Source organism: Trachurus trachurus (assembly GCF_905171665.1).
Source record: "Trachurus trachurus genome assembly, chromosome: 10".
NCBI classification, from domain to species: domain Eukaryota; kingdom Metazoa; phylum Chordata; class Actinopteri; order Carangiformes; family Carangidae; genus Trachurus; species Trachurus trachurus.
The window spans coordinates 7,996,912-8,023,165 of NC_139894.1; the positions used below are offsets into that span (position 1 = coordinate 7,996,912).

The following is a 26,254-nucleotide window of genomic DNA, read 5'->3' on the forward strand; positions in this document are numbered from 1 at the left end:
AGGCCGGTTTGAGTAGGTGTTACTGTAGAGTTATGTGTGTGTGTGTGTGTAGGTTTGGCCGTGCTGTGGTTGGCTGGGGCAGGTTGAACAGGCTTTACTGTCCCCAGTCTGTGATCCTGGTCTTAGAGCCATCTGCTAGCCGCTCTCTGGCAGTCTCCTGGTGTCTCTCTCTCTCTCTCTGAATCACACACACTGTCCTGTTTTCTCTTCTCCTCTTTCTTCGCTGTCTTTCTTCTCCTTCGCTGGGTCCCCTACAGAGACACACACACACACACACGGCTTTTTCACTGCACTAACTGCAAAAGCTGCTTTGTCCTTGTTCAGCAGATTGACTCAAACACCTCGCTGTAACTTTGCTTTGTCTCAGTGTCTTAATCCTTCTCTCCTGTCACAGGTGATCAAACGTCTCTGCTCAGCTCTCTGCTGATTCACTTGTGTGTGTGTGTCTGTGTGTCTCTACCTAATGTTTCTGTCAAGTACGCAGCCTGTTTTTTTTTGTACGTGTGTGTGTGTGTGTCACAATCTAGATCTGTCGTTTTCCAGTTGACAGATAATTAATCAGAAGTTTGTTCATTTATCAAGTATCGAGTCTTTTTGAAAATGAAAATACCAAACATGAGCTGGATTGAGTCGACTCTCAGATTTGAGGATTTGCTGCTTTGCTTTGTCTCGAATGACGGTTAAATGAATATGTTTGGACTCTAGAGAAGCTTTGTCAGCGATCAGAGCAGTTGTTTCACAAATCTTTAGCTCATAACGGGTCAAACAGCATCTTGTTTGCATATTTTATATTGCAGAAATAGGACTTTGTACTTCTCTTCATCCCCTCCTGACCCCTCAGGTTTCTCTCAGGACCACTTGAAGTAACTAACTAACTAACTGCTCCTCTAACTTCTGATCCACTTGGATTAAGTGCTTTAAATTAAAATTCACAAAACATAAAAAATTGAGAAAATAATTATAATTCATCTCCTCCTATCCCGGGGTCCGCAGCATGGTTTCTCAAACTGTTTGCGTTATGTTATATTCCTTTTTCTATGTGTAGCTAAAGTTGCTCCCTGGAGGTTTCAGGATTAATAACAGTGGGGGAGTAGATCACCAGTGATGTTTGAATAAACACATCATGGCTCTTTAAACAGGACGTTGATGGCACAAAGGAACACGGAGTATTAGATTTTAGTTGTACTTACGTTCAGGTGATGCTGTTGTGGAGGAGACAACGGCGCCAATTGTTTTTTTAATGGAAAGCAGTGAAAACGGCCTCTATACGAAGAGGACCGCATCATTTTCACGTCACTGCCGACATGGAGCACTGTTTTGTGCCTGAATAAATCATGAAATTGGTCCTTCAGAAGGACTTTGAAAGCATTGATCCAAGAATAGCCCTGATGAAATATTAACAGCACCTGACTCGCCCACTGACTCTCGATGCTTACTGCACATTTATGGATTTTTGATGCATACATGACACGAAAACGAGCCGGTACACGTCAGACACAAAGACAAAACAAGCAACCTTGGCTTTAATGTACCGCCCCGGCATTCAAACAAGTCGTCACCGCATTGTGGTATCTTTTGTTTCTCCCTGTTAGAATCCTATGAGGTAATTGAAGTAAAGGAATATGCAACCTCACTTCTGTTTTTACAGATTTTTAAACTCACCGCCTGCAGATAAAAGGTGAATCTGTTTCACTCATGTTTGTCCATCTGTTGAAACTGGTCAGTGAAGACGCAGCTCTCTGTGGTTTGAAAACAAAGAGAGCTCAGGGAGTGTTTCACAATCTTCTATGGAAATTATTGCGACGTATTTTCTGCAGACGCTCTCGTGTCTCTTACTTCCTTTATTGTTGTTAATTTATTCTAGTTTGAGATCAGATATATGATACTGCTTGTGTTTACTGCTCCTCTACTAAATCTGTGACTTTCCACTGTCAAAAGGCCACACACACACACATCATCTCTGCAGACCCTGCATGGCCCCACCCGCCGGTGATGCCCAAATGGCCACTCAGACACTGGCCTGAATCATTAATGAGCCTTTTGCACATGGCGTTTGAGGAGAAATGACATAGGGTTTCGTTGAGAGACTGGGTACGGGGACTCTGAGCTTTGAAAAATTAAAGGCAGACTGACAGTCTGGGAGGTGAAGATGCGTCTGGCTCTGGGATTTTGTGGACATTTTGCAAAGGCAACCTTTTCTTCTCTTTCTATTAAGAAGCGGGAGGTTGAGCTCCACTGTGAGGTAAGAGGAGTTGACCATTGGTTGTTCTTCTACTCATTTCATTCTGACTTGTTTTTGGTTTTTATTATGTGAGGAGGTTTTGAACCCAGGAGCTTGAACTGGGCATCGTGGCTCCTCTATCTTTTTTTTTTTTTTTAGAAATATTTTCTTTGATTATAGCAGAAGAACTCTGTTAGTATCGCTCATGCGCAAGCGATTGCATTACTTTCGCTCCTCGTCCTCGTTCATTTTCCTGCTTCCACACATATTGCATCTTGTGCTTTCAAAGAACAGGATCTGGCTGCGAGGCAGGCGCTGGAGCTGGCTGAGGGGAGAGGAGAGGAAGGTTGGGAGATAATTAGCTTGCTGCTATGCATAGCCGGCTGTTTGGTATGCAGCGATGATGATGCCTGTCGTTCTCATACTGTACTGAACCTCTAATCCGTTTCATGAAGTGGGTCAAATCCGCAGAGCAGTTTTACAGAGGGTCTTTTTTTTGTTGTTGTTGTCTGGCTTTTGTTTGTTGCTGCTGCTGATGTTTGTACTGTAAAATAATTTCAGCAGTGTGTGCCGGTGTGTTTTGTGCAACCTGCACCTCTGCATCTTGATTATGCTGATTTTTTTACACTGGCTGTTTACAAATGAGTCTGAGGTTTTGCTCCGTCGGTGCGGTTTGACAGTCGGACATGAGTTGATGTCCGGCTTGCTCAGCATGCAGGTACTTGATTTATTGTGTTGCCCAGAGAGACATGGCTTTCAATTGACTCGCCGGTTATTGCACAGATTTGAACTCTGACCCCGGCTATGGGGGGGGGGGGGGGGCACCGCCGGCTGTATTTTGCCAACCGCTGATGTTGGACAGAGACGCCACCTCCCCGCCTCCGTTGTCATGGCTAATCGATAACTCATTTCTCATCTGTTCCCTTCTTCTCTTCTCTTCTCTTCTCAGGCCACAGAGAACGAACCAGGTGACATGGACCTGAGTGGCCTGCCAGAGACCGCCGTCGACTCCGAGGAGGATGACGACGAAGAGGACATCGAGCGGGCGTCCGATCCCCTCATGAGCCGGGACATCGTGCGCGACTGTCTGGAGAAGGACCCGATGGACAGAACCGATGACGACATAGGTGAGCAGCAGCACCCGGTCTGGGGTTTTATCGTCTCCTTTTGTTTGCACTGCAGCGATCAGAGTTTGCATCTCCACTGCAAATACACTTATTATTCTAAATACATCCACTGTTTATTTGAGCAAACTCTGCAGTGGGACACTTTCGGTGTGATTCCGAGATACTACTGTATCAGTGAAAAACACAGAGTTCTCCTCAGCTGGGACAGTAGTCGTCCCAATTTTTAGATGAGTTCAGCTCCCTATGAAGGCCACGCCCTCCCTTCTTATTTAAATCGGTCACAGTAAATTTACATTTGTCTGAAGTCTGAAGCGCTCCCATTTACGATGTAAGCTTTCGAGTAATTCTCAAAGCCACATCACGCTCGCAGTATCATTTCCCTCGAAGCTGTGACTCAACTCCAAAGATAATGATAGGCATGTTTAAAAAATAAAAAAAAGTCCATATTCTTAGAGCTTAACTACAGATGTGGACCGGGGGAGGACGATGCAGATGCATTGAATGCAGGGACAGTAAGAACGCGTGCCAACTACCCCTCCCCCCCCTCTCTCTCTCTTTCGCTGATCCCGCCACTGTACCACCCCTCCCTCTGCCGGCAGGCTTTTCTAGGTCACTCCGGCACATCCTCTCGCCTCACCTCTCCCAGCGCATTAAACTTTCAGTACTTCCGCAGCTTCACACACAACGCTGTTGCCATGCCAAGCACAGGTCAGGCCCGAAACGCCAGACTGCCGCTGTGAAGGCGAGGTGGATGTTGGATAAGGGATGGGAGAGAAAATAGATTTAAACAAACCAAAAAAAAAAAAGAAAAAGAAGAGGGAAAAAAACAATAGGGACATTACCATAAACCTTACTCTGCACAATCCACAGATTTCAGTCTGTGCAGATATTCTCCTTGTAGACATCGATTACAGAAAAGTCTGTAGAGTAACAGGGAGACTGTTTCTGGAGGGGAAAGTTGCTCTTGTTCTTTTTCTGGTGCTTTCAGCAGCACACCACAGGAAAAAAACATGAAAAATGAGCAGAGAAACATGAACAGAGTCCTCATGTGTAGTGCACGAGGGGTCAAACGTAGGCTCTCTCAATCCAGTTCAGATCTCAACACCAATTCAACACCAATGGGAGGTTTTTGAAGCAGCACTCTCCACCATCATCATCAAAACACCAAATGAGGGAATAAAGTAGGGTGTTCATCCCATCCACAGACTTAAAGAATCAATACTAGGCCACATCGCAGCTGGTCTGGCAGCCCAGCGCGTGAATCTATCATCCGTCTGTACCTCGAGGGATGTGTGTTATTTATTTTATTTATTTTTTGGGGGGTAATTAAGTCGAATAGAAGCTTTAAATTGGATCATGGGCTGACCGAGCACCGCGGGTTCATTGTCCGTGGTGAACTCGCAGCGAGGTCACCGAGTGAAGTGTCAGCGATTATTCTTGGCCCGCCTTGAAAGTTTATATCAATGGAATTGATATTTGGCTTAATGTTCTCCAGATAACGATCCCTGTGTCGGCTATTCATTGTGGTGATGATCCATTTTGATGCTCGTGCCTTCTCGGGCTGGAGAGCGAGGAGGAGCTCGTGAGGTTTTTGCCAAGAGCGCTGAGTGTCCTCTCTCTCTCCTCTGAGTGTCGAGACTCTGTTTGCTCTTTTTTTTCTCAACCTCCTCCGCTTCCTCCTCTCTGTCTCTCTCTCTGTCTCTCTCTCTGTGTCTCTCTCTGTCCCCTCACACAGAGCAATTACTGGAGTTCATGCATCAACTGCCAGCGTTTGCAAACATGACCATGTCGGTGAGGAGGGAACTCTGCGCCGTCATGGTTTTCGCTGTGGTCGAACGCGCCGGCACCATCGTCCTCAACGACGGGGAGGAGGTAGGTGTCAGTCAGGATTCATCAACACAAGAGCCCGAGTCTTAAGACTGCGTGTGTCCTATATTTAATTGTATTTATATATGTGTGTGTGTGTGTGTGTGTGTGTGTGTCTCTCAGGAGACCGAACCTGTGTGTCACCGCCTTCACACCAATGACTCTTTCTTTTTCCATTTGATGTTTTTTTCTGCTCTATTAAACCTGAATGGGTGAGCATCTCTTATCACCAGACCTCCCCAGGAGCCCCGAGGCAGCTAATGCAGGGCATCACTTATTCTTTTTCTCTCTGCGGTCAAGACATGACACGAGTTTCAATGAAGACTATTTGGTTGTTTTTTTTTTTGCTCTATCGCAGAGAGATAGAGCAGAAGTTGCCCCAAAGGCCCGACCACTTAAGTGAATGTCCGGTCATAGAGAATCAAAGGTTCATCGAGCATAATATTGGCTGTCGGGGGTGAAAGCTGAGCGTCTACTAAATGCCAGCTTTTTAGGAATTCTTGAAAAACATCCTTATATTTATCTTGATCGCTCAAAAAGTTAAAAATAAATAAATAAATAAATCGATCAAAAACAACTTCTTACAATACTTGCAGTGTAGTGCAGATTGTGATTTTAGTTGTGTTTTGCTGGGCAGCTCATTTATTCCCATGTTGCGGCAGTGTTCCTCTGAGGAAAGTAAGAAACCATCTGTTAGCCGCAGCGGGCCCCTTGTATTTTCTGCACATGGCACTTTTTTGGTAAATAACTTTGACTCATTAAGGGACGGCAGCTGTTGGGAATATCATTAGACTGAACTTAGTCGGATCTACAAAGTTCTAGTATTGTCATAGGTGTCTCTTTTACTGCTTTACCGCTTTATAACCCCCAACATCTAACCTGCTGTGATCGTGTGTCGCGTCTAGTTGGATTCCTGGTCGGTGATTTTGAACGGTTCAGTGGAGGTGACGTATCCAGAAAGCCGGACAGAGATCCTGTGCATGGGGAACAGCTTCGGCGTGTCACCGACCATGGAGAAGGAGTACATGAAGGGTGTGATGAAGACCAAGGTGGACGACTGCCAGGTAGGGTCAGGATGTTCTTGAGTTTCACATGGCTCTTCGACCCTCTGGGTTTATTCCCTCTGCATCTCAGGGAGGAAAGTGAAGCACAATCTCTCCCATTGTGTGATATTAGCTCCCACTGAGACCCACTTGTGTTTTTACAAGTTGTTTTTTGGTAACTGCACTGCCTCCGTGGATCACATTTGTTGTATCATATCTTGAGAGCGAATGAGGCACTGATTGAACAATGTATAAGTAAAGACAGTGAAACGTTTGAGTCCTTTAATCATCAGGAGCTGAGCTCATCATCAGGCACGAGAGAAATCTGTGCTCGTAATCAGTGAAAGCCCCTTTTCCATAATTTATCACTGGGAATAGTAGCAAAGTTGCTCTGCAGGATTTATCTCCAGTCAGCTGGCATCAGTTTCACTAATTTAACTTTCATTTGGCCGTTTGTTTATGAGTTACAATCAGCTGCAGTGGTCACACTAACAGATGAAGCAGGACACTCGTTTTGTATTTTGTACATTTGTTTCTAAATGAATCAGCTCCTTTCTCTAACTCTTGTTCACTCTCTGTCTCTTTTTCTCTGTGTCTCGTCCAGTTTGTGTGTATAGCCCAGCAGGACTACTGCTGCATCCTCAACCAGGTGGAGAAGAACATGCAGAAGGTGGAGGAGGAAGGAGAGATCGTCATGGTGAAGGAGCACCGCGAACTGGACCGCACCGGCACCAGGAAAGGGCACATCGTAATCAAGGTGACGGCTCAGCGTTCACTTCATCAACATTTCACATCACGTCTGGATGTTTGAGCAGATCTCCTCATGTTGCATGAACAGTTATTTGAATGCAAATTGTATGCAACTCCTTTTGTTAATGCATCTACTATGACAATGATAAACCTCAGGGCACATCAGAGCGTCTCACCATGCACCTGGTGGAGGAGCACTCGGTGGTGGACCCCACCTACATCGAGGACTTCCTGTTGACCTACAGGACCTTCCTCTCCAGCCCCATGGTCGTGGGCAAGAAGCTTCTGGAGTGGTTCCACGACCCCAGTCTCAGGGACAAGGTACGTTCACCTGATGATGAGAATATTTTGTAATTAATAGATTATTTGCTTTTTATTTGCTTAAAAACACACATTTTATACCATCTATAATATCAGATCTATAAAAAACTTTAACATCGGGGGGTCAGGATGTAAAGAGCAGCGTGTTGACACCACTAGTCCATCAGTAGACTGTGCATTGACCTGTGCTGATCCTGTGATTGCTGCAGGTTACACGGGTAGTCTTGCTGTGGGTAAACAATCACTTCAATGACTTTGAGGGTGACCCTGCCATGACTCACTTTCTGGAGGAGTTTGAAAACAATCTGGAGAAAGAAGTAAGTGCAACGAGTGCTGAATGATAATTAGTTTAGAAGCTCAGCATGCAAAAACTCTCATTTGGTGCCTTTGTTCTTGTTTTTTAAACTTTCCTCTCACTTCTGTGTTGCTTTTATCTTTGCAGAAAATGTGTGGGCACCTCAGACTGTTAAATATTGCGTGTGCTGCTAAAGCCAAGCCGCGGCTGGTGACACTGACCAAGCCGTCCAGGGACTCTCCGCTGGCGTTCAGCCTCCTCGGAGGTCAGGAGAAAGGCTTTCGCGTCTTCATCGATGCTGTGGAGCCTGGGAGCAAGGCAGCAGAAGCCGGCCTTAAGCGTGGAGATCAGGTGAGATGTCTGGTCTGCACCTTTAACGCTGTGTTTGGGGGTTACATCCTCTACTGTACATTGTCATCGTAATCTGTCTGTAGGGTATCATTTTTCCAGGTAGTGCTTTTTTTTCCTTTGTCAGACAAAATTCTGCACATAAACTCCCAAGTTTCATAAGTTTGGCAGATTTTTCTATCTGTAGGCTACAATTGTGAGGAAGGATCTCTCCCGTCACACAGACCAGCGCTCGATTCACTTTTTTTTTTTTTTTTTCCAGTGTAAATTAATTTTTGTTGTGAAATTGGTTTTTACATTTTTCCTCTAACTGGCATTAAAGGTCCCAAAATTGAACTCGCCAGTAGCTGCAGGCGCCCTGTGTTTGGCTTTCTCTCCCAACTTGAATTCTCAAACATTTTCACACCCGGCAGTCCTCGGGGTTTTAAGCAAAGTCCCTTAATCCTTGAAACCATCTTGAGAGTGTGTGGATACGAATTAAGCCCTCGTGACTCCAAACATCCCCTGCAGCTGTTTCCCCCCCCCAAAAGGAAGCAGAGAAGCTGACATCCTTGGAAGCATTCACTCTCTCATAGCAGCTTACACCTTCCGCTCTTTAGCAGCTACAGTGACTGCCATCGTTTACCCAGGACATATCATTTCAGCTTTATTATTAATCTCAGCGGTTTTGTCGTTGCTCCATTAGCGGGAGTAAACCTCGGCATGTCACTCATCGCTGCTAAAGTGGGTCTTGATTAGCGGCAGTAGGATGGCCTGCTCTTACGTTACTGTCAAAGGTGACTTCCTTTCTCCGCTAAAGAGGAAGCCGCGAAGCCTGCTCGCCACATTGTGTTTAAATGCAAATATCCGGCTCTTATACGAAGGTCGGGCCGTTGAGACAAAGACATGACAATTTGAAGGTGACACGGAGCATGTTAATGTCAAAACCATGTGTCGCACTAAATGTCAAGATGTACAACATGCCAGTGTTTATTACCCTCCTTTTGTTCACTAGATGAAATATAGCGCAGGGTGTCGTTACCTGGCACGTTTCCTGCACTTCATGGTTCAACACTTAGAGCATGCGTCCAATCTGTCATGTGGTTTGACGTGACAGCGAGGCAGAGGAGTCGTTATTCCCTCCAGCACACTTAGGTAGCTGCAGGTTTAGACTAACGTGTATGTGGTTAACTGAAAGTATTGCTTTATTCTAATGAACCGATTAAAAGATTTGAGACACAGTATTAAAAAATACAGGAAGGTCAAAGTCCTGCTGAGATTTGTTCACCAACCTCAGTGAAAAAAACACAAAATTAAGGTATTTGTAAACTGAGCTCTATTGTTTACCTCCTTAAAACCCTAAAATCATCCTGAGAAGGAATAACAACTCTGCGTAACTGAGTCCAAAAACCTATGAGACCATGAACAGACATTGCTTTGTTCTCAGGTTTCAGGATCACAGAGCTCAGCCTGAAATCACTGCATAATCGCCAGTGCTGCTTTGAATAATTGTATCATTAGGAAAAAATACTAAGTCCTGAACCTGTACGATGAGCAAACAGGAAGGTACACTGATGGGTTTCTTCTCTCTGCAGATCTTGGAGGTCAACGGGCAGAATTTCGAGAATGTCCAGCTCAACAAAGCCAACGAGATTCTGAAGAACAACACCCACTTGTCCATAACTGTGAAAACAAACCTCTTAGGTAAGGCCTCAGGGATCACATTTCTGAGACAAATTACATGCTTTGTGTACAAAAAGGCCAGATTGTTCTTTGTTATATAAAGTAAATAAATCTGAGCATTGTGTTTTATAAGTAATGGCGATGAAAGACGAGGAGATATTTGGGGTTTGGCAAGAATTCAAAAGAAGCCAAATACTGTAGATGCTGTTTTCCAGTAACACTCATTCCTTGTCCCTGCTCCTCTCCAGTGTTTAAAGACCTTCTAACTCGGCCAGAACAAGACCACGACCTGGACGGTGAGGAGGAGCACGACAGGAAGAACGGGGCGCCCCACCTTCCGAAGATCGGAGACATCAAGAAGGCCAGTCGCTACTCCATCCCCGACCTGGCGGTGGACGTGGAGCAGGTGATGGGCCTGGAGAAGGTCAGCAAGAAGGCCAAGACCAACACGGTGGGAGGTCGCAACAAGCTGAAGAAGATCTTCGACAAGACGCTCACAAGCATCCTGCCTCCTAAACCATACAAGTAATAAGACCCATACACATGTGCAGTTACAGATGTTTCATTTTTAATACCCAATAATCACGTTGGATTGTGTTTCTAAGTCGGTGAATCAGACTTTTTTGCATTTTCCTCCCAAGTGCTGATTGATCCTGTTCTTTGTGCAAAGAGGAAGCAGTCAGATATTTCCAGCTCCACTTTGCTCAGTCTGTAAAAGCTCAGAAGGTTAGGCCTCTTTTTTTCTGAGATTGCAACACGCTAAAATGTGATCAATCACTCACTCAATCAACCACCTGCTGAGCTGAATCTGAAAGCAGCTGTTGACTGACAGAGCATGTGACCTCTGCTGTCTGACATTGTGCCACTTCCTATTATTGTATCTTAATATGAAAAAAAAACCAGCACAATATCACAATATGATCAATACCTTTGACAATATTACAGCTGCTCTTCATTTTCACGTTGTAAGACTCTGGTTTGTTATTCCAGTGCAGCGTCCAGCAGCAGCAGCAGCAGCAGGTACAGGACTGAGATTGATATTTCTGTTCACTGAGCCGAGCGTGAGCCTGTCATCGCACCAGTCGACCGGTCTTGGGTGTGAAATGTGGATCAAATTCATGTGGAATATACTGTATTCTGTTGAAGCCAGAGGTGTCCACGCCTCCCCCGGCGCCGCTTGCCAACGCACACGGCGCCCTCTGCCTTTTGTTGACCGAACTGCCGTCTCACACACCCCTCCCAACGCTCTTCCTCTCTTTGCTTCCTTCCTTCCTTCCTCCGTAGTGACGTTTGCGTGGGCCAATCGCAGGACGACAGCATTGTGGGGATGAAACAGTCCAAACAGATCCCGCCGGCTCTGCCCGTCAGCGGGAACCTGTCGTCGTCCAACCCCGACCTCCTGCAGTCTCACCACCGCATCCTGGACTTCAACAACCAGCCTGGTGGGTTTTTAAAAAAAATGTCTTTGTCACGTGGATTTAACAAGAAACTGGGACTTTTATTTTATTATCTTTAAACATTTGACCTCATTGGCCAATAAGATTAAATAATTAAGTTATTAAGTTAAGTGATTCTACACTATAAATGGGCCAAGTTCTTTTCTTTTTGTGTTTTTTTTGGCAGAGATTTTAATATTAAGGAAACCTGAGAGGTCTGCATTAGGCGATGATAGAGATGAAATATGAAATCACTGTGCAGTATATTATACTCAGTATCTTCCATCATTATATTGATATTATCATACAGTATATCGTCATGGATCTTTTTGTGAAGGTTTATTTGACTAACTAAGGTCACCACAGGATCTTGTTTAGTAGCTTTTCTGTATCTTTGGATCTTTCACATGATCTTCATCAGCTGAGTGAGTAGGTCCAGCTCTTATAGGAACGTTGAGTTTCAACAACGTTAATCTAATGATGAAACGACACAGACCTCAAGGTCAACAAGAAACTCACTCTAAATAACATTTAGAAATAAAATAAACAGGATTAAAGGTCTATTTTTGGAGTAATACATTGAATTAAACACCTGGTAGATGTATGTATTCAATCACAGTGATGCAGCAGAGTTGTAAATGCCTGCCCCCTGTTCATTCATTTGCAGTATTGGCTAATTCATCCAGATATATTAAAGGTGTAGCTGCCTAAATGTCACAGTACCACAGTATTTATTTAAAGTACAGTCACATCATCCAGCTGTACAGCCAATATCATCACACCAGTGGTAGATCTATAATCCTTTTTATTTTTTTCCTGCATCTTTATTAACTCCTGTCCGTCACATGTTGTTTATGTCCCTCCAGTTCCTTCCCCGTTACTGAGTGAGTATATTCCCTCCCCGTGACGCTGCTTCTCCAGACACAGCTCGGTCTCTGTCAGAGCCATCAGCCTCTCTATCAGACTTACAGACATTAATCAGTTGACGTACTCCAGTTTGCTGATGTAACATGAACTCAGTTAATCTGCATTCATGCTTGTGGATGCTAATTGGGTTATGCTAACAGCCTGGCACTGATCACTGACAGTTTTCCGGGGGAATACGGGGTGTGATTCTTGTCATGGAGATTTGGGGTCATGTGATTTGCAGCGGGTGTGTTTCTGGATAAACTAATGAATTATGGGAAATATGGTTTTGTGGGTGACATCACAAAGGTGGTGGTTAACGCTGGGAAGATGGAAGCTTTAAAAAAAATCGCTGCTAAAAAGACCTCGTAATGAAACAAGTCTGATTAGTTAACCTGTATCCTTATCGCTATGATGTGTCTGTCCACAGATATGTCAGACCAGGTGCTGCGAGTCTTCAAGGCGGACCAGCAGTCCCGCTACATCATGATCGGGAAGGACACGACGGCCAAGGAGGTGGTGGCCCAGGCCATCAGGGAGTTCGCCCTGACCGCAGCGCCGGAGGCTTATTCGCTGTGCGAGGTGTCCGTCACACCAGAGGGCGTCATCAAACAGAGGCGATTACCAGACCAGCTTTCTAAACTGGCCGACAGGATTCAGCTCAGCGGCAGGTACAGTAATGACGTCTTTAGTTTGATCCACTGTTTTGTAACACAAAGACTCTTAGATTAGAGGTTTTTAAGACACTGTAATGTGTTAATAAAGCTCAAATTAATATAAATGAGTGCTGAAGGTAACAATTATTTTCATCTTCAATTGATCTTCTGTTATTATGAAGTCTAATTATGAAATGGCACTCATTTTCTAAGAACTTAAAAACTCAAATATCAAAGCTGATTGAACCCTGATTGATATATAATGATATTAAACAAATAAATGCATAAGATAAGAAACAGCAAGAGTTTTATTTAGTAGTAGTAGTTGTAGTTTGCGTCAAATAATCTACAATGAAATAGTCAATTTTCTGTCGTATACTATTAAAAAAAGAAAGTAAGCATCGCACCTTTTCCTCCATCATCAGATACTACCTGAAGAGCAACATGGAGACAGAGACATTATGTTCTGACGAGGACGCCCAGGATCTCCTCAGAGAGGGTCAGATCTCTCTGTTGCAGCTGAGCACGGTGGAGGTGGCCACTCAGCTCTCGATGAGGGCGTTTGAACTTTTCTGTGCCATCGAGCCCACCGAATACATCGACGACCTGTTCAAGCTGCGCTCCAAGACGGGCTCGGCCAGCCTGAAGCGCTTTGAAGAGGCCATTAATCACGAGACCTTCTGGGTGGCCACCGAGGTGACGCGGGAGCCCAACCAGCTGAAACGCATGAAGACCGTCAAGCACTTCATCAAGATCGCCCTCCACTGCCGCGAGTGCAAGAACTTCAACTCCATGTTCGCCATCATCAGGTGAGAGGAGGGAATGATTTATGTTATCTCTGTGATCACGTCTTCATATCTCAGCTATAGCTTTTTTTCTTCTTTAGCTTCCAATAAAAGATACCAATCAGCCAAGTCACGGACAAATAAACTGTGACTCTTCACTCGCTCTCACTGAAAACGTGTTTCTCTCCCCACAGCGGTCTGAACCTGGCTCCGGTCTCCCGACTGAGGGGAACGTGGGAAAAGCTCCCGAGCAAGTACGAGAAGCTGTTCGGGGACCTGCAGGATCTGTTCGACCCCTCCAGAAACATGGCCAAGTACAGGAATGTCCTCAACAATCAAAACCTCCAGCCACCAATCATCCCCCTGTTCCCCGTCATCAAGAAGGACCTCACCTTCCTACATGAAGGTAGATGTTGGTCTATGTGTAAACTAACCAATTAACCACATTTTATCGTTCCCACAACTATTTGATTTATTAAATTCTAAATGTCAATATTATGGAAATAACTCTCTTCTGCGCACATTTGTTTATAGCTATACCACGCTAAGAGTTTTAGGCTGCAGTATTTTACACTAAATGGCACACATCCTATTTAATGTATAAAAATGCAGGTACAGCACTGTAGCACAGTGAATATGAACGATACCGTCCATTTCAGTGAACAATAGCAATAAATGTGTCCAGAATTCAAAGCATTTGAATAAGGCGTTCAGATGTGATTGTAGTAATGCATAAATAATGTATACATAAATGTTTAATGTGTCTAAAATATGTCATGTAAATGAAGCCCAACCGAACCTCATGATGTGAATTCCACTATTTCAGGCTCCTCTGCTAAGCTAAGTTAGTGAGACCACTTTCGCTCATGTTGTTTTGGGGTCACTCTGTTTAAAGGGATAGTACAACATTCTGGCAAACTCACTATAGTCATAGCAGTAGGTTTGTTAGCTTTAATTGTTGGTGCAAGCTATTTTTAGAACAGCGGAGCAGAGCCGCGAGCTGCTCAGAGCTACGCTACGGAGGCTAATGGGATTTCTTGGTTTCCCTCATCAAACTCATCAAATACAAAAACCCAACAACTCCAAAACACTCTCATGGACACCGCGCTATGAGATAATAACAGAACGTTATGAGACATAGTTGTCTCTATAGGGACTATGGCAATGGGCCAATTTGCCAAAACCGTTGAATTATCCCTTTAAATGTTTACATCTACTGTTTATTTATGTTGTATGACAAACTGAATTACTATGTCTCCATATGGGGCCATATTACTGATATTTAAATGCCATCATAAATGTAACTAGCAGAATTTTGGCATTGATTTAGCTTTCCTGTGTTAATGCTAACTGTCTATTTAACTGATGGGGTTTGGTTGTAACTCCATGTCAGGGCAGTGTTAAAGGGATAGTTCACCCAAAATTCAAATTTCACTCATTATCTACTCACCCTCATGTCAACTAAGAGCTGTGAGAATTTTCAGAGTCCTCCGTTCCTTCTCTGAGTTACGGGGGGGTCTGCGCAGCAGTATTTGTCCATATAATGGTTGTGAATGGACACCAGAGCTCTTCGTCCAAAAAGACACACCAAAAAACATCCAAATACCTCCATACTGCTCGTCTGTAATGTCCCTCTTGTATTGAAGCCCCGACATGAGAAATTGTTCCGCCGGTCAGTGCAAATCACGTGAGATTTGCACTTACACAGGCAGAGCAGTGAACTGAGACACTGGGAGCTTCCGCTACAAACAAGCTTAAAATATAGACTTATTTAATTTTTTTCGGAACAATTTCTCATGTCGGGGCTTCAATACAAGAGGGACATTACAGACGAGCAGTATGGAGGTATTTGGATGTTTTTTGGTGTGTCTTTTTGGACGAAGAGCTCTGGTGTCCATTCACAACCATTATATGGACAAATACTGCTGCGCAGACCCCCCCGTAACTCAGAGAAGGAACGGAGGACTCTGAAAATTCTCACAGCTCTTAGTTGACATGAGGGTGAGTAGATAATGAGTGAAATTTGAATTTTGGGTGAACTATCCCTTTAAGAGTTTGTTCCTGCTGTGCTTCTGATCAGCATCAGTTTTGTCAATGATTGGTAATCACCCTCTTCCTTCCCTCTGTTTCCCAGGTAACGACTCTAAGGTGGACGGCCTGGTGAACTTTGAGAAGCTGAGGATGATTGCCAAAGAAATCCGCCACGTCGGCCGCATGGCGTCCGTCAACATGGACCCGGCCCTCATGTTCCGCACAAGGTGAGGAGGAGACACGTTAAAAGGCAAAAAAAAGCCTGATTTCGAGGTTGTTAATGACCCTTCACCCCCCCCCTCCCCGTAGGACCAGTCAGCACTCTCCTGACTAACCGGGCTCTTCTGTTGTGGGGTTAGCCAGTTCACATAGATTCAGTAAAGATTTCTGCATCACGCTTTTCTTTTTCGAGCAGCTGTTCCCTCTGGCAACTGTTTCCTCTGGCAACTGTTTCTTCTGGTAACTGTTTCCCCGCCCTCCTTCCCCCCATACACATTGTTGGCAAAAAAAAAAAAAAAAATTGTGCACAGTGCTCCTGTGAAAGTGTGTCCTTGTCTAATGATGTCTCTTCCTAGTGGAGTGTTGCCATTTGAGTTCCTCTCTCGCTGACTTTCATGTGGGTCTTTGGTGAAATTGCTTCTCTTTGGTGATCTTGGTGATCTTTCCTGTCCTAAGCTTTGTCTCCTTCTCTCTCTCTTCTCATCCACCCTTTTGCCCCCCATGCTTCTCTTGTTCATGGCACCCGCCCTCTAGGAAGAAGAAGTGGAGAAGTTTAGGGTAAGTTGGGTAACCCTGCAGCCTTTTGCCCCTCCTTGCACCACCGCACTTTGCTGCTTTTCTTCTTTGTTTCCATTAATCAGTTTGAGTTGAATCCTCTTACTAACACTGCCTGACTCCCTAACCAAAAAGACAAAGGTCACTTGTGCTGACAAAACTATTAACATATGGGATATTATTTCCAAACCAGTTTACATATCTCCTAAATGTCACTAAGCAAGGGATCCAGCCTTGCAGTAGCAAACGTGACCTCTGTGAGATGTTGTTTTACCCTAACAAAATGCATGCAAACTTCATTTTCAGAATTTCTCCTGTCTTTGAGGTTTAGTCTGTGTGTGAAACCTCCAAACAGCCACAGATTCTGGATATAAAATATTTTTTTTATTTATCATGCTTTACATTCTTGTGGTCAAATGGGACACCGTTGTGCATTCAATGGGAAATATACAGATGCTTATCTCATTCACCTAAAGGAAAAAAAAAGAAAAGAGAGGTTTATACATCCCATAAGACATATTGGTATTTTGACAGTCAGTATCACTTAAAAGACACTTTTTCTTTAACATTCAACATTGAATAACTGGATAAATGTCTTTCCACTGACTGACACATAACAAGCACCACTAACACTGAGGCCTTGTGTCTGTTCTCTGTTTGGCTGAAACCATGCACAAAAAAAGAAAAAAAGACTTGAACAGTGAACTGCTACTACAACCAGCTCTGACTCAAGCCACAGAAATGTAAACTATGACCGTGTTACACCAGTAGACCCCCACCCCCCACCCCCCCTCTCTCTCTCTACTCCCCCGTTGTTTGACCATAACTTACCCCCTCCCTCCACACGCTGCCTGGAATGACTGGAATGCATTGGTGTTGAGACGAATACCTAAAGCTGCTCTCTGCATGTCCTAGTTTAAATACCATGCCCTCTGTGCAGCCCAGTAGCCTCTATTCATCCATACAGTGATTATCTGACGGTTCATTCACAAACTAAACGAGTCTCTCTTTGCTCTCTTCTGTGTTTTTTGTGTCTTTGTTCCTCCGTGTCATGTGTGTCTGTGCGCGACCAGGTCTCTCAGCCAGGGCAGCGCCAACGCTGCGGTGCTCGACGTCACCCAGACGGGCGGGCACAAGAAGCGCGTGCGCCGCAGCTCCTTCCTGAACGCCAAAAAGCTTTACGAGGACGCCCAGATGGCCAGGAAGGTCAAACAGTACCTGTCCAACCTGAGCCTGGAGACGAACGAGGAGAGTCTGCAGACGCTGTCGCTGCAGTGCGAGCCATCCATCAGTACGCGTGAGTTTGTGTTGTGTGACGTGCAAAAAAAACACATTAAAATACGATGCCGAGGCGTTTGTTGCACATGTTTCCCAGGATTCACAGCCCAGAGGCAGACAGGGTGGGGACCGCTGTAGTAACAAAGACACTCAGTCCTGCTGAAACACTTATTGGCAGCGAACAGTAATGGCTGAAGCGCTCGCCCATTTTCACATTGTTAATTTGATCCATGCAACAAACCTCTCCGTCCATCAGCAGTCTGTCTTTTTCTTTCTTTTTTTAACAAGACAGAAAGCGCCTGTCTTCTCATAACTCTGCTTACTGTACATGCATATTTCTTTCTCACCATGATCAGTACCCAAGAATGCCGGCGGGAAACGACCTGACACCTCTCCAGTCGTGTCCAGAGCTGCCAGTCAACAGAGGGGCCAGCTGGCCAAGGGGAACCAGGCTCTCCAGGTCCCTGCAGTGGCCCTCTACCCATCCCGGAAGAAAGTGCCAGTGAAAGACCTGCCGCCCTTCGGTATGAGTAAGATGAGCTAGATACCCTTATACTTAACATTTAATATCTTTATATGTATCATTTATATGCGTGTGCATGTGAAATCTGATTGGATTCAACAATCATTTTGATGACGTCTACTGATAACAGCATGGAGGCCTCCACTCCAGCCTTGTTTTCTTATCCACATCCTGTTGTATCTGCAGACAAAAGCAGAGCCGCCCTCTGCAGCTTCTTCAGGGTTTTGCTGCCACCTAGAGGCTGTCTGGAAACAAGCACATATATCTTTAAAAAAAAAAAAAAAAAAAAAAATCCCAGACAAAGCAGTTTAGCATCCCAACACCCTTGGGGGGGGGATGGCAACGTTCCTGATGCTAATTCTGCTCATCTTCATCTTCTTTTTTGCAAATGTCCACAGGCACCAGTTCCCCACAGTCTCTGAAGAAGATCCTGTCTCTGTCGGAGGAGGCGAGCGATCGGCATCGGAGGCAGCCAGAGGACACGGTGTCCAACGCCTCCTCCCAGCTCTCGTCCCCTCCCACCTCCCCCCAGAGCTCGCCCAAGAAGGGTAAGTAAGCCAATAATCCTCCCTCCCTCCCACACCACTCCACAGGCTCCTTCTGTCTGTCGCCATGGGCCACAAATGCCACCTGGTGGTTGCCATCATGAAATGCATTAAGTTTCAATTAATACAGCAAAAAAAAAATATATTTTTTCTCCTCCACAATCAGAGTTACTTTATTTCCCACTTTATTCCAAGCCAAGATGATTTTGTTACTGTGAAAACACTCTGGGTTTTAGAAGAGCTTTGTAGCTTGATCTCCTTCCACTTATTGAATAGACTGTACAAAATACAAAGGGCTTAATGTTGATCCAGAAAGATTAGGAAGCAATGACAAGCATCAGAAATGCCTCTTGTTTCTCAATTTTAAAAACCTGGGTCCTCGGTGCAGCTGTGTCTGGCTGCAGGCTGTGTGCAGCTGGACTGGATGTGTTTGGCTGCAGACCCCACCACTCTGATTCTGAATAATGTGGCTTTGTAGAAAGAGCTCTGTTGTCTCTGTGAAGTATAAAAACGACTTAGAAACTGTTTCTGTCACTACTGAGACCTCAGATTGCCCTGTAAGTCACCTGGTGGAGGTCAATCCTTTATCCAGTGGCACTTCTTTACATTTTATGGTGATGCCTCCTTTAACATTCCTTCCTTCTGCTCAGACTCTTAAGTACGGAGGAAACGGAGAGGTCACCGGGTTGATTTACACTGATGATGGCTTGGAAATATGACCGCCGGGCTATTAAACTCTATAGCTGAGCTGCAGCAGAGACCGTGATGACAGTCGCTTATAACGAGAAAATATATACTTACATGTGTCAGCAGTCAGCACCAGTGATTTCTCTATACCGTTGCCGTGCAATTCCCAGTCCTGTCACATGTAGTATCTCAACTTTTCCGCACTCTTCAGGGCTTTGTTGAAACCCAGAACGTCGTAGTAGTGAACCGCTGCTTCGGTAATTCATCTTCTTCTTAACGGCCGGATAAGTTGGAAATGTCACTCCGCAATTATCCTCACAGTGTGTGTGTGTGTGTGTGTGTGTGTGTGTGTGTTTGCGATGCCTGGTTTAAAACCTGCCTGAGATAAGATATGTGGATGAGAGATGATTTACAGTTTGGTAAAACGGAGGCAACCCACTGTAAGTTATTTTGATGTCTCCTCAGGGGATTGGAGCGGTGCGTAGGAATTTGGCTGAAGACCACTCAGCACATAGAGTAAAAAGCTGCGTTAGGGCTTTTATGTAACGCTGTAAATTCACTTACAAGGCTCCAGTTATTTCGGTTTGTCTGGTTTTTACTCGTTCTCTTGTTAAAACGACGCAGAGACCGAGGTTCAAAAACTCTCGACACAAGGTAATAAAAATAAAAGAATCAAAATGTAATTTCCCTTCTCTCTTTGTCACCCAGGTTACAACCGGATGGGAGACGCCTACTCAGACTCCGGTCACAGTGAGATCTCCTCCCGCTCCAGCCTGGTCAGTAACTCCTCCTTCGACATGGCCCAGGAGGAGAGGAGGCTCCGTCACTCCGGGGGAGTCGGGGATTCTCACATCGGGGGGCCGCGGCTGGAACGAAGAGCCACCACCGACCCCGATCAGTACAGTCTGGGGTAGGAACATAATACGATTCAGTTAGAAAACCTCTTGTTTTATTTGTCTCACTTTAAACCTCTTGTTGTCCACCTGGGTCAAGGAAGGAAGGCAGGAAGGACGAAGGGAAAGAAGTAAGGAAGGAAGGAGGTAAGGAAGGAAGGAAGGCAGGAAGGAAGGAAGGACGAAGGCAAAGAAGTAAGGAAGGAAGGCAGGAAGGACAAAGGGAAAGAAGGAAAAAGGAGACGGAAAAAAAGGAAGGAAAGATAGATGGAGGGACCGAACAGATTGGGTCAAGAAGGAAGGAAGGAAGGAAGGAAGGAAGGAAGGATTGTGGAAAGAAGGAAGGGAAAAAGGAAGGAAAGAAAGATGGAGGGTCAATTGGATCAAAAGAGGAAGGAAGAAGATGAAAGGACAAAGGGAAGGAGGGAAGGAAGGAAGGAAGGAAGGAAGGAAGGAAGGAAGGAAGGAAGGAAGGAAGGAAGGAAGGAAGGAAGGAAGGAAGGAAGGAAGGAAGGAAGGAAGGAAGGAAGGAAGGGAAAAAGGATTGTGGAAAGAAGGAAGAGAGAAAGGAAGGATGGAGGAAGGGAACAGATTGGGTCAATTTGACCCAGAAGGACAACAGGAGGGTTAAAATCGCTTATAGGCGGAAAATAAGCGATAGCTTCAGCCTATGCCTTTTCGGTTTGGCTCTTTTCTAGTTGAACTGATATTTTCTGTTGGACTTTTAACTTTGAATGACCTGACCGAAATAAACAAATTTTCATTAATTCAAAAAACAGAAAACTAAACTAACACTATGAATATTTCAGGTCGTACTCGTCGATGCAGGACTGTCGGGGTATTTACGCCGGCTGCCCCACGGTGCTCTCCTCGCCCAGCTCAGAGGAGCTAACTCAGGATCAGGGCGACCGCGTTTCCCTCGATGCTGCAGACAGCGGCCGCGGCTCCTGGACGTCCTGCTCCTCCGGTTCCCACGACAACATCCAGACCATGCAGCAGGGCCGCAGCTGGGAGACCCTGGCCTTCGGCGGAGGCGGAGGCGGCGGCGGCATCGGAGGGTTGCCCCCCGGCGGACCGGAGGCCTTCTTAGGAGGACCGGCCGCGCTGTGGGCGGCGCAGGCCAGGGGCAGCTGGGCATCCGCCAGCTCCTCCTCGTCCTCGGCCGCGTACTGGGGGGAGGACTCCGAGGGCGACACCGGCACCATCAAGAGGAGGGGGGGCAAGGACGTCAACGCCGACCCGGAGACAAGTAGCATCACATCCACGGGGTCGGAGGAGGCCAAGCATCTGAGCCGGCCGTCCCCCTCGCCCATCACCGCTGGGGGTAAAGGGTTACTTTGTGAGTGGCTGCACTTCACAGTCCAGTTGCTTCATTCACTGAGTTTTTATACTGAAGCAATTCAAAGGGATACTTCACTCAAAATCAATGCACCAATTTTCTACTCACCGTCATGCCAAGGAAGGGTTTGGAGAACTTTCGGAGTCATCAAAACGCTTCTGGAGTTCCAGGGGGGGGGTCCAGCTGGCAACGGATTTTCTTATAATGGCGGCGGATAGAGCTGACTTTTGAATCGTCCAAAACACACACTATGAAACATCCAAATACCTCCATACTGCTCGTCCGTACTGACCCAAGTGTCCTGAAGCTGTGACATGAAAAAGTTGCACAAGATTTGCTGCGAGATGTTCTTTCGTGTTTCGTCATACATCTAGTGGTTTACAATGATGAACGAACATCTCGCAGCAAATCTCGCACATGCGCACAAACATCAACAGAGCCACTGGGAGCTACTACTACTACAACAAGGCTGAAAACAGAGATCAAATTAAATTTTCCCAAACAACTTTTTCATGTGGCGGCTTCAGGACACTTGGGTCAGTACAGACGAGCAGTATGGAGGTATCTGGATGTTTCATAGTGTGCGTCTTGGCCGATTCAAAAGTGAACTCTATCCGCCGCCATTACTGTATATGAAAATCGGTTGCCAGCCGGACCCCCCCTGGAACTCCAAAAGCGTTTTGATGACTCTGAAATTTCTCCAAACCCTTCCTTGGCATGACTGTGAGTAGAAAATTGGTGAATTGTTTTTGGGTGAAGTATCCCTTTAACTGTTGAAATACTGAAATCAATCTCAAGTCTGACCTCAGTTTCCTCCCTCATCATCTTCTCCGTTTTGTCCTCCCTCAGCGCGAAAAGAAAGTCGTTACCGCGAGCCTCCCCCGACCCCCCCGGGCTACACGGCCCTGACCATCTCCGACCTCGCCGAGGGACAGCACCCGGCGGCGCCGTCTGTTCCCACCACCACGGCGACCCACTCGGGCCGTCGGCCGCCGGACTACACCACGGCCCTGCAGCGCTCGCGCATGGTCACCCAGTCGCCCGACTCCCACCAGGCCCACCAGGGGGCGAAACAGCGGGCGGGCGGCCTCCACCGCACGCGCTCGCCGGCCGAGGAGCAAGAGCCCGATGAGGAAGAGGAGGGTGAGTCCTTGTCTTCCAAACTAGTCGCTCTGAGGAAGCCAAAGCCAGTGGCTCAGCATACACCCGAGACTCCCAGACCATGAGAGTGTGTGTACGGGGGTTAACAGGCAGGGCCCCTCTCCCCAAGGCAGGTAAAAACTAATTTATCAGGTTGCCCCCCCCCCTCCTCTCCTCCATTTCAACGAACCTGCATGTGAACAGGAACACACACTTGGACTGAGACTGACCATCTCTTCACACAAACCTCCCACAGCACCAGGAGCGGTCCCATTTCAAATTTACAGTTTCCCATCAATTGAACCCTGAGACATTAAGTATTTACAGCTCTGGAAAAAAGTTAAGAGACCAAGTCTAAAATGTTCTTAATAAATCAGCTTCTCTACATGTGGCGATTCCAGTGTCTATTGAATTTCAACACAAGGACATTGAAGATGAAGATTATAAAAACCACTGTTGAGACTAAAAATAGAGATTATTCCACCAGTGATTTCTGAAATCTTTCTAAATTAAAAACATTAGTGTTGTGTTTTTTTTTTTAATGACTATGAACTTGTTTTCTTTGCATTATTCAAGGTCTAAATTAAAACACTGGAACTTTTTTTATTATTTTGACCAGTTGTCATTATCTATAAATGACCTCAGTGACAATATTTTTTTATTTCAAATTTGGCAGAAATGTTGTCAGTAGTTTACAGAATAAAACAAAAGTGCTCCTTTCACTCAAACTCATTCCTACAATATAAATACTAAAACCAGAGGAACTGATCATTTTAAAGTGGTCCCTTAATTTTTTCCAGAGCTGTATGATCTGGGAATTGTTTCATTTGGAGTGGGACCTTCACCTTTAACTCACAATAAGTCATCATGCATGAGTCATACTGGTTGGATCAGAAACTCACCACTTCTCTGCCACCACACATTCTCCTCCACCACCTCTCTCTCTCTCTGTCTCACGCACGGCATCGAACAGCCTCCATCAGCTGCAGGCCTCGCGCTGTTCGCATCCTCTCACCCATGCAATCAAACCCGATGCCTGAAAACATGCACCTCCATCCTCCCGCACCGACACGCACCCGACTCACCTACAGTGACTCTGATTGAACTCTGTGTTGTTGTCACCAGGTGTCGAACTGACAGACAGAGATGTGTTCAGGTGTGTCAGTGTTGTGTAGTAAAAGTGACGTTTCTCCACAGTCGTATCAAAGCAGATACACCAGCGTGAAAATGAGGGTAACACTTTATTTGACGCCTATCTCTATAACGCATTATAACCATACTTATAATGAGTTATAATGTAGTTATAGCACTGTATAACTATAGTTATAAACACTCATAAATGATCATAATGCTTTATAACAATAATCATAACAGCTTTTTATCATGACTTATAAGGTCAGGTATTATAATATGTTGTAAATATAGTTATAATGTGTTATAATTGGCTTATAAATGTGTATAACTATCATTATAAACACTCGTAAATTATCATAAGGCTTTATAACAATAAACAGAGCATTTTATAATGGCTTATAAGGTCAAGTATTATAATAGAGTTATGCTCTATAATATGTTATGATTATCATTATAAAGCATTACGATCATTTATGAGTGTTTATAACTATAGTTATACAGTGCTACAAGTGCATTATAACTCATTATAAGTATGGTTATAATGCGTTATAGAGATAGGCGTCAAATAAAGTGTTACCAAAATTAGTATTTAGAAAGTTTTCCTCCCTCATAGCTGTGTGTTATTGATGAAACTACTCTGTAATGAACCAGTGAGTTGTTTTCAATTTGACAGATGCTTCCTAAAAAAACATACATACAAAATAAAACATGTATTGACAGACGATGCACAAAAAAAATCACAATGAAATTGAAACTGCAATTTAAACCGAGCTGCTGGAGCTGGTAGTAAAATGTGTCATCACATTGTGGTTTATTGTTGTCATTGTGATACTACAGAGACACACTGGACAACAAATAAGTATTCTTAGAATGTAAAAGCACAAAATTCACATCATCAATTTTATATTTTTTTAAAGTAAAAATGAAAAGGAAAAAACTACTACTCACAATATCTGCCCAATATCTTTTTTGTTCGTTTTTAATAAGATTTGGTTTTTTTTTTCTTGCCTTTGTTTGATAGTGTTGACAGTGTAGGTAGACAGGAAAGCACGGACAGAGACTCAGGGAATGACATGCTCTAAAACCACTCGACCGCCGAGCACCCCCTATGATGTTTTATAGCACTACTGTATATTTGGAGCAACTGTAAATCTAAACACTGATTCTCCAAAATGTGAAGATTGAACACAAAACAATCTTCAGTTAACATGAACAAAACAACTACAGTATACTGATAATAACTATAATATACTGTGGGGAAAATAAGTATTTGATCCCCTGCTGATTTTTACCCTCATTACACTTGATCAAATGCAAATTCATTTATAACCTTTATATGATAATATTATTATTTCTAGGTTTTTTTGTTAAAATAAATTTACCATAAAAACTATGTGGGGGAGCAAACTTTAAAAAATCAGCAGGGGATCAAATACTTATTTTCCCTGCTGTATATTTTATATATTGCAAATATGGAGACTGAAAAGAGCTTGTGACACAGCTTTGGCACATCTGGAAGACATCCAGTGGACATGCAGGGTAACACATCTCCAGTTTCCAACTCTCCAGTAATAAAAAAAAAAAAAAAGAAAAAGAAAAAAAGATCCGACCTCCTTTGTCTCTGTCAAATTTCAATGAACTCGTTGGACAGTAGTAAAGTTTAGATCCTGACTCTTTTATTTTTCAGCATCACTGAGGTAAACAGCGTTTTGTCATGGTAACCTCTGACCGTGTGTGTCCTGTGTCTCTCTCCACAGAGGATGAACAGGTGTCAGCAGTGTGAGGGACGACAGTGGACGTCCTTCTGCAGTAACTTGAAGCCCCCCACCCCCCACCCCTCCCCCTCTCCTTGCTTCGGGGTGGGCGGGATTAAAGAGACAGACAGACAAGACAGACTGACCAATAGACTCATCATCAGTTACGTACGTGCCTGCCTCCTCCACTTGGCTCTCCCTCCTGATTGGTGGATTCCTCTGCTCATCTCCCTCCCCTGCCTTAAAGCATCATGGGGGGTTGAATGACCCTGCATGCAAAAAATACTGTGAAGAAGAAGAAGAAGAAGAGGAAGCGATGGAGAGAAGGTCAAAAACGATGACAAAAAGCCTGGCACTTTGGAAAAAGACTAACTAGCGTCGGGGAGTCGACCTGGCCACACACACACACACACATACACACATACATACAAATACACACATACACACAACCACATAGATGTTGCTGTTAGAAATGGGAGCGGCTCCTCGCGAGCGGCCCCTCCCCCCCCCCAGTGACAGAAGCCCAAACCACCTGTTGACATGACAGCATCATGACGTGTTGAGCTTCATCTGCACTTTCTCATTTTCTACTTTCTACAAGCAGAACAAAGTCAGAACAGACTCTTGTTTGCGGACGGAGATCGACACACAGAGGTTGACTGGACTCTTCATTTTCAACTCTCCTGTAGATTTCTGTTTTATTTTGTTTTTGTTGGGGGTTTATTTTTGTTTTGTGTAGT

At 44.8% G+C, this 26,254-nt stretch overlaps 1 protein-coding gene across 8 annotated transcripts in view; it reads left to right on the top strand.

Annotated features, from left to right (window-relative positions):
• rapgef2b (Rap guanine nucleotide exchange factor 2b) overlaps positions 1-25,662 on the top strand; it is a 112,614-nt gene extending 86,952 nt beyond the window's left edge. Inside the window, exons 8-29 of one of the 8 annotated variants that reach the window (XM_083981295.1) lie at positions 3,171-3,348; positions 5,084-5,220; positions 6,120-6,278; positions 6,862-7,014; positions 7,164-7,328; positions 7,538-7,645; positions 7,771-7,974; positions 9,546-9,654; positions 9,882-10,158; positions 10,918-11,075; positions 11,936-11,953; positions 12,406-12,646; positions 13,057-13,440; positions 13,611-13,822; positions 15,551-15,674; positions 17,295-17,518; positions 17,856-18,029; positions 18,421-18,570; positions 19,963-20,164; positions 20,957-21,486; positions 22,336-22,629; positions 25,518-25,662. In XM_083981295.1, the coding sequence (XP_083837421.1) occupies positions 3,171-3,348; positions 5,084-5,220; positions 6,120-6,278; positions 6,862-7,014; positions 7,164-7,328; positions 7,538-7,645; positions 7,771-7,974; positions 9,546-9,654; positions 9,882-10,158; positions 10,918-11,075; positions 11,936-11,953; positions 12,406-12,646; positions 13,057-13,440; positions 13,611-13,822; positions 15,551-15,674; positions 17,295-17,518; positions 17,856-18,029; positions 18,421-18,570; positions 19,963-20,164; positions 20,957-21,486; positions 22,336-22,629; positions 25,518-25,543 (4,227 nt within the window). In that variant the 3' untranslated portion in view covers positions 25,544-25,662. Of the gene's footprint in view, positions 1-3,170; positions 3,349-5,083; positions 5,221-6,119; positions 6,279-6,861; positions 7,015-7,163; positions 7,329-7,537; positions 7,646-7,770; positions 7,975-9,545; positions 9,655-9,881; positions 10,159-10,917; positions 11,076-11,935; positions 11,954-12,405; positions 12,647-13,056; positions 13,441-13,610; positions 13,823-15,550; positions 15,675-17,294; positions 17,519-17,855; positions 18,030-18,420; positions 18,571-19,962; positions 20,165-20,956; positions 21,487-22,335; positions 23,791-25,517 lie in introns of those variants that run through there. The other 7 variants (XM_083981291.1, XM_083981293.1, XM_083981294.1 and 4 more) reach the window with 7 other exon arrangements.
• The last annotated feature ends 592 nt before the right edge of the window (positions 25,663-26,254 follow it).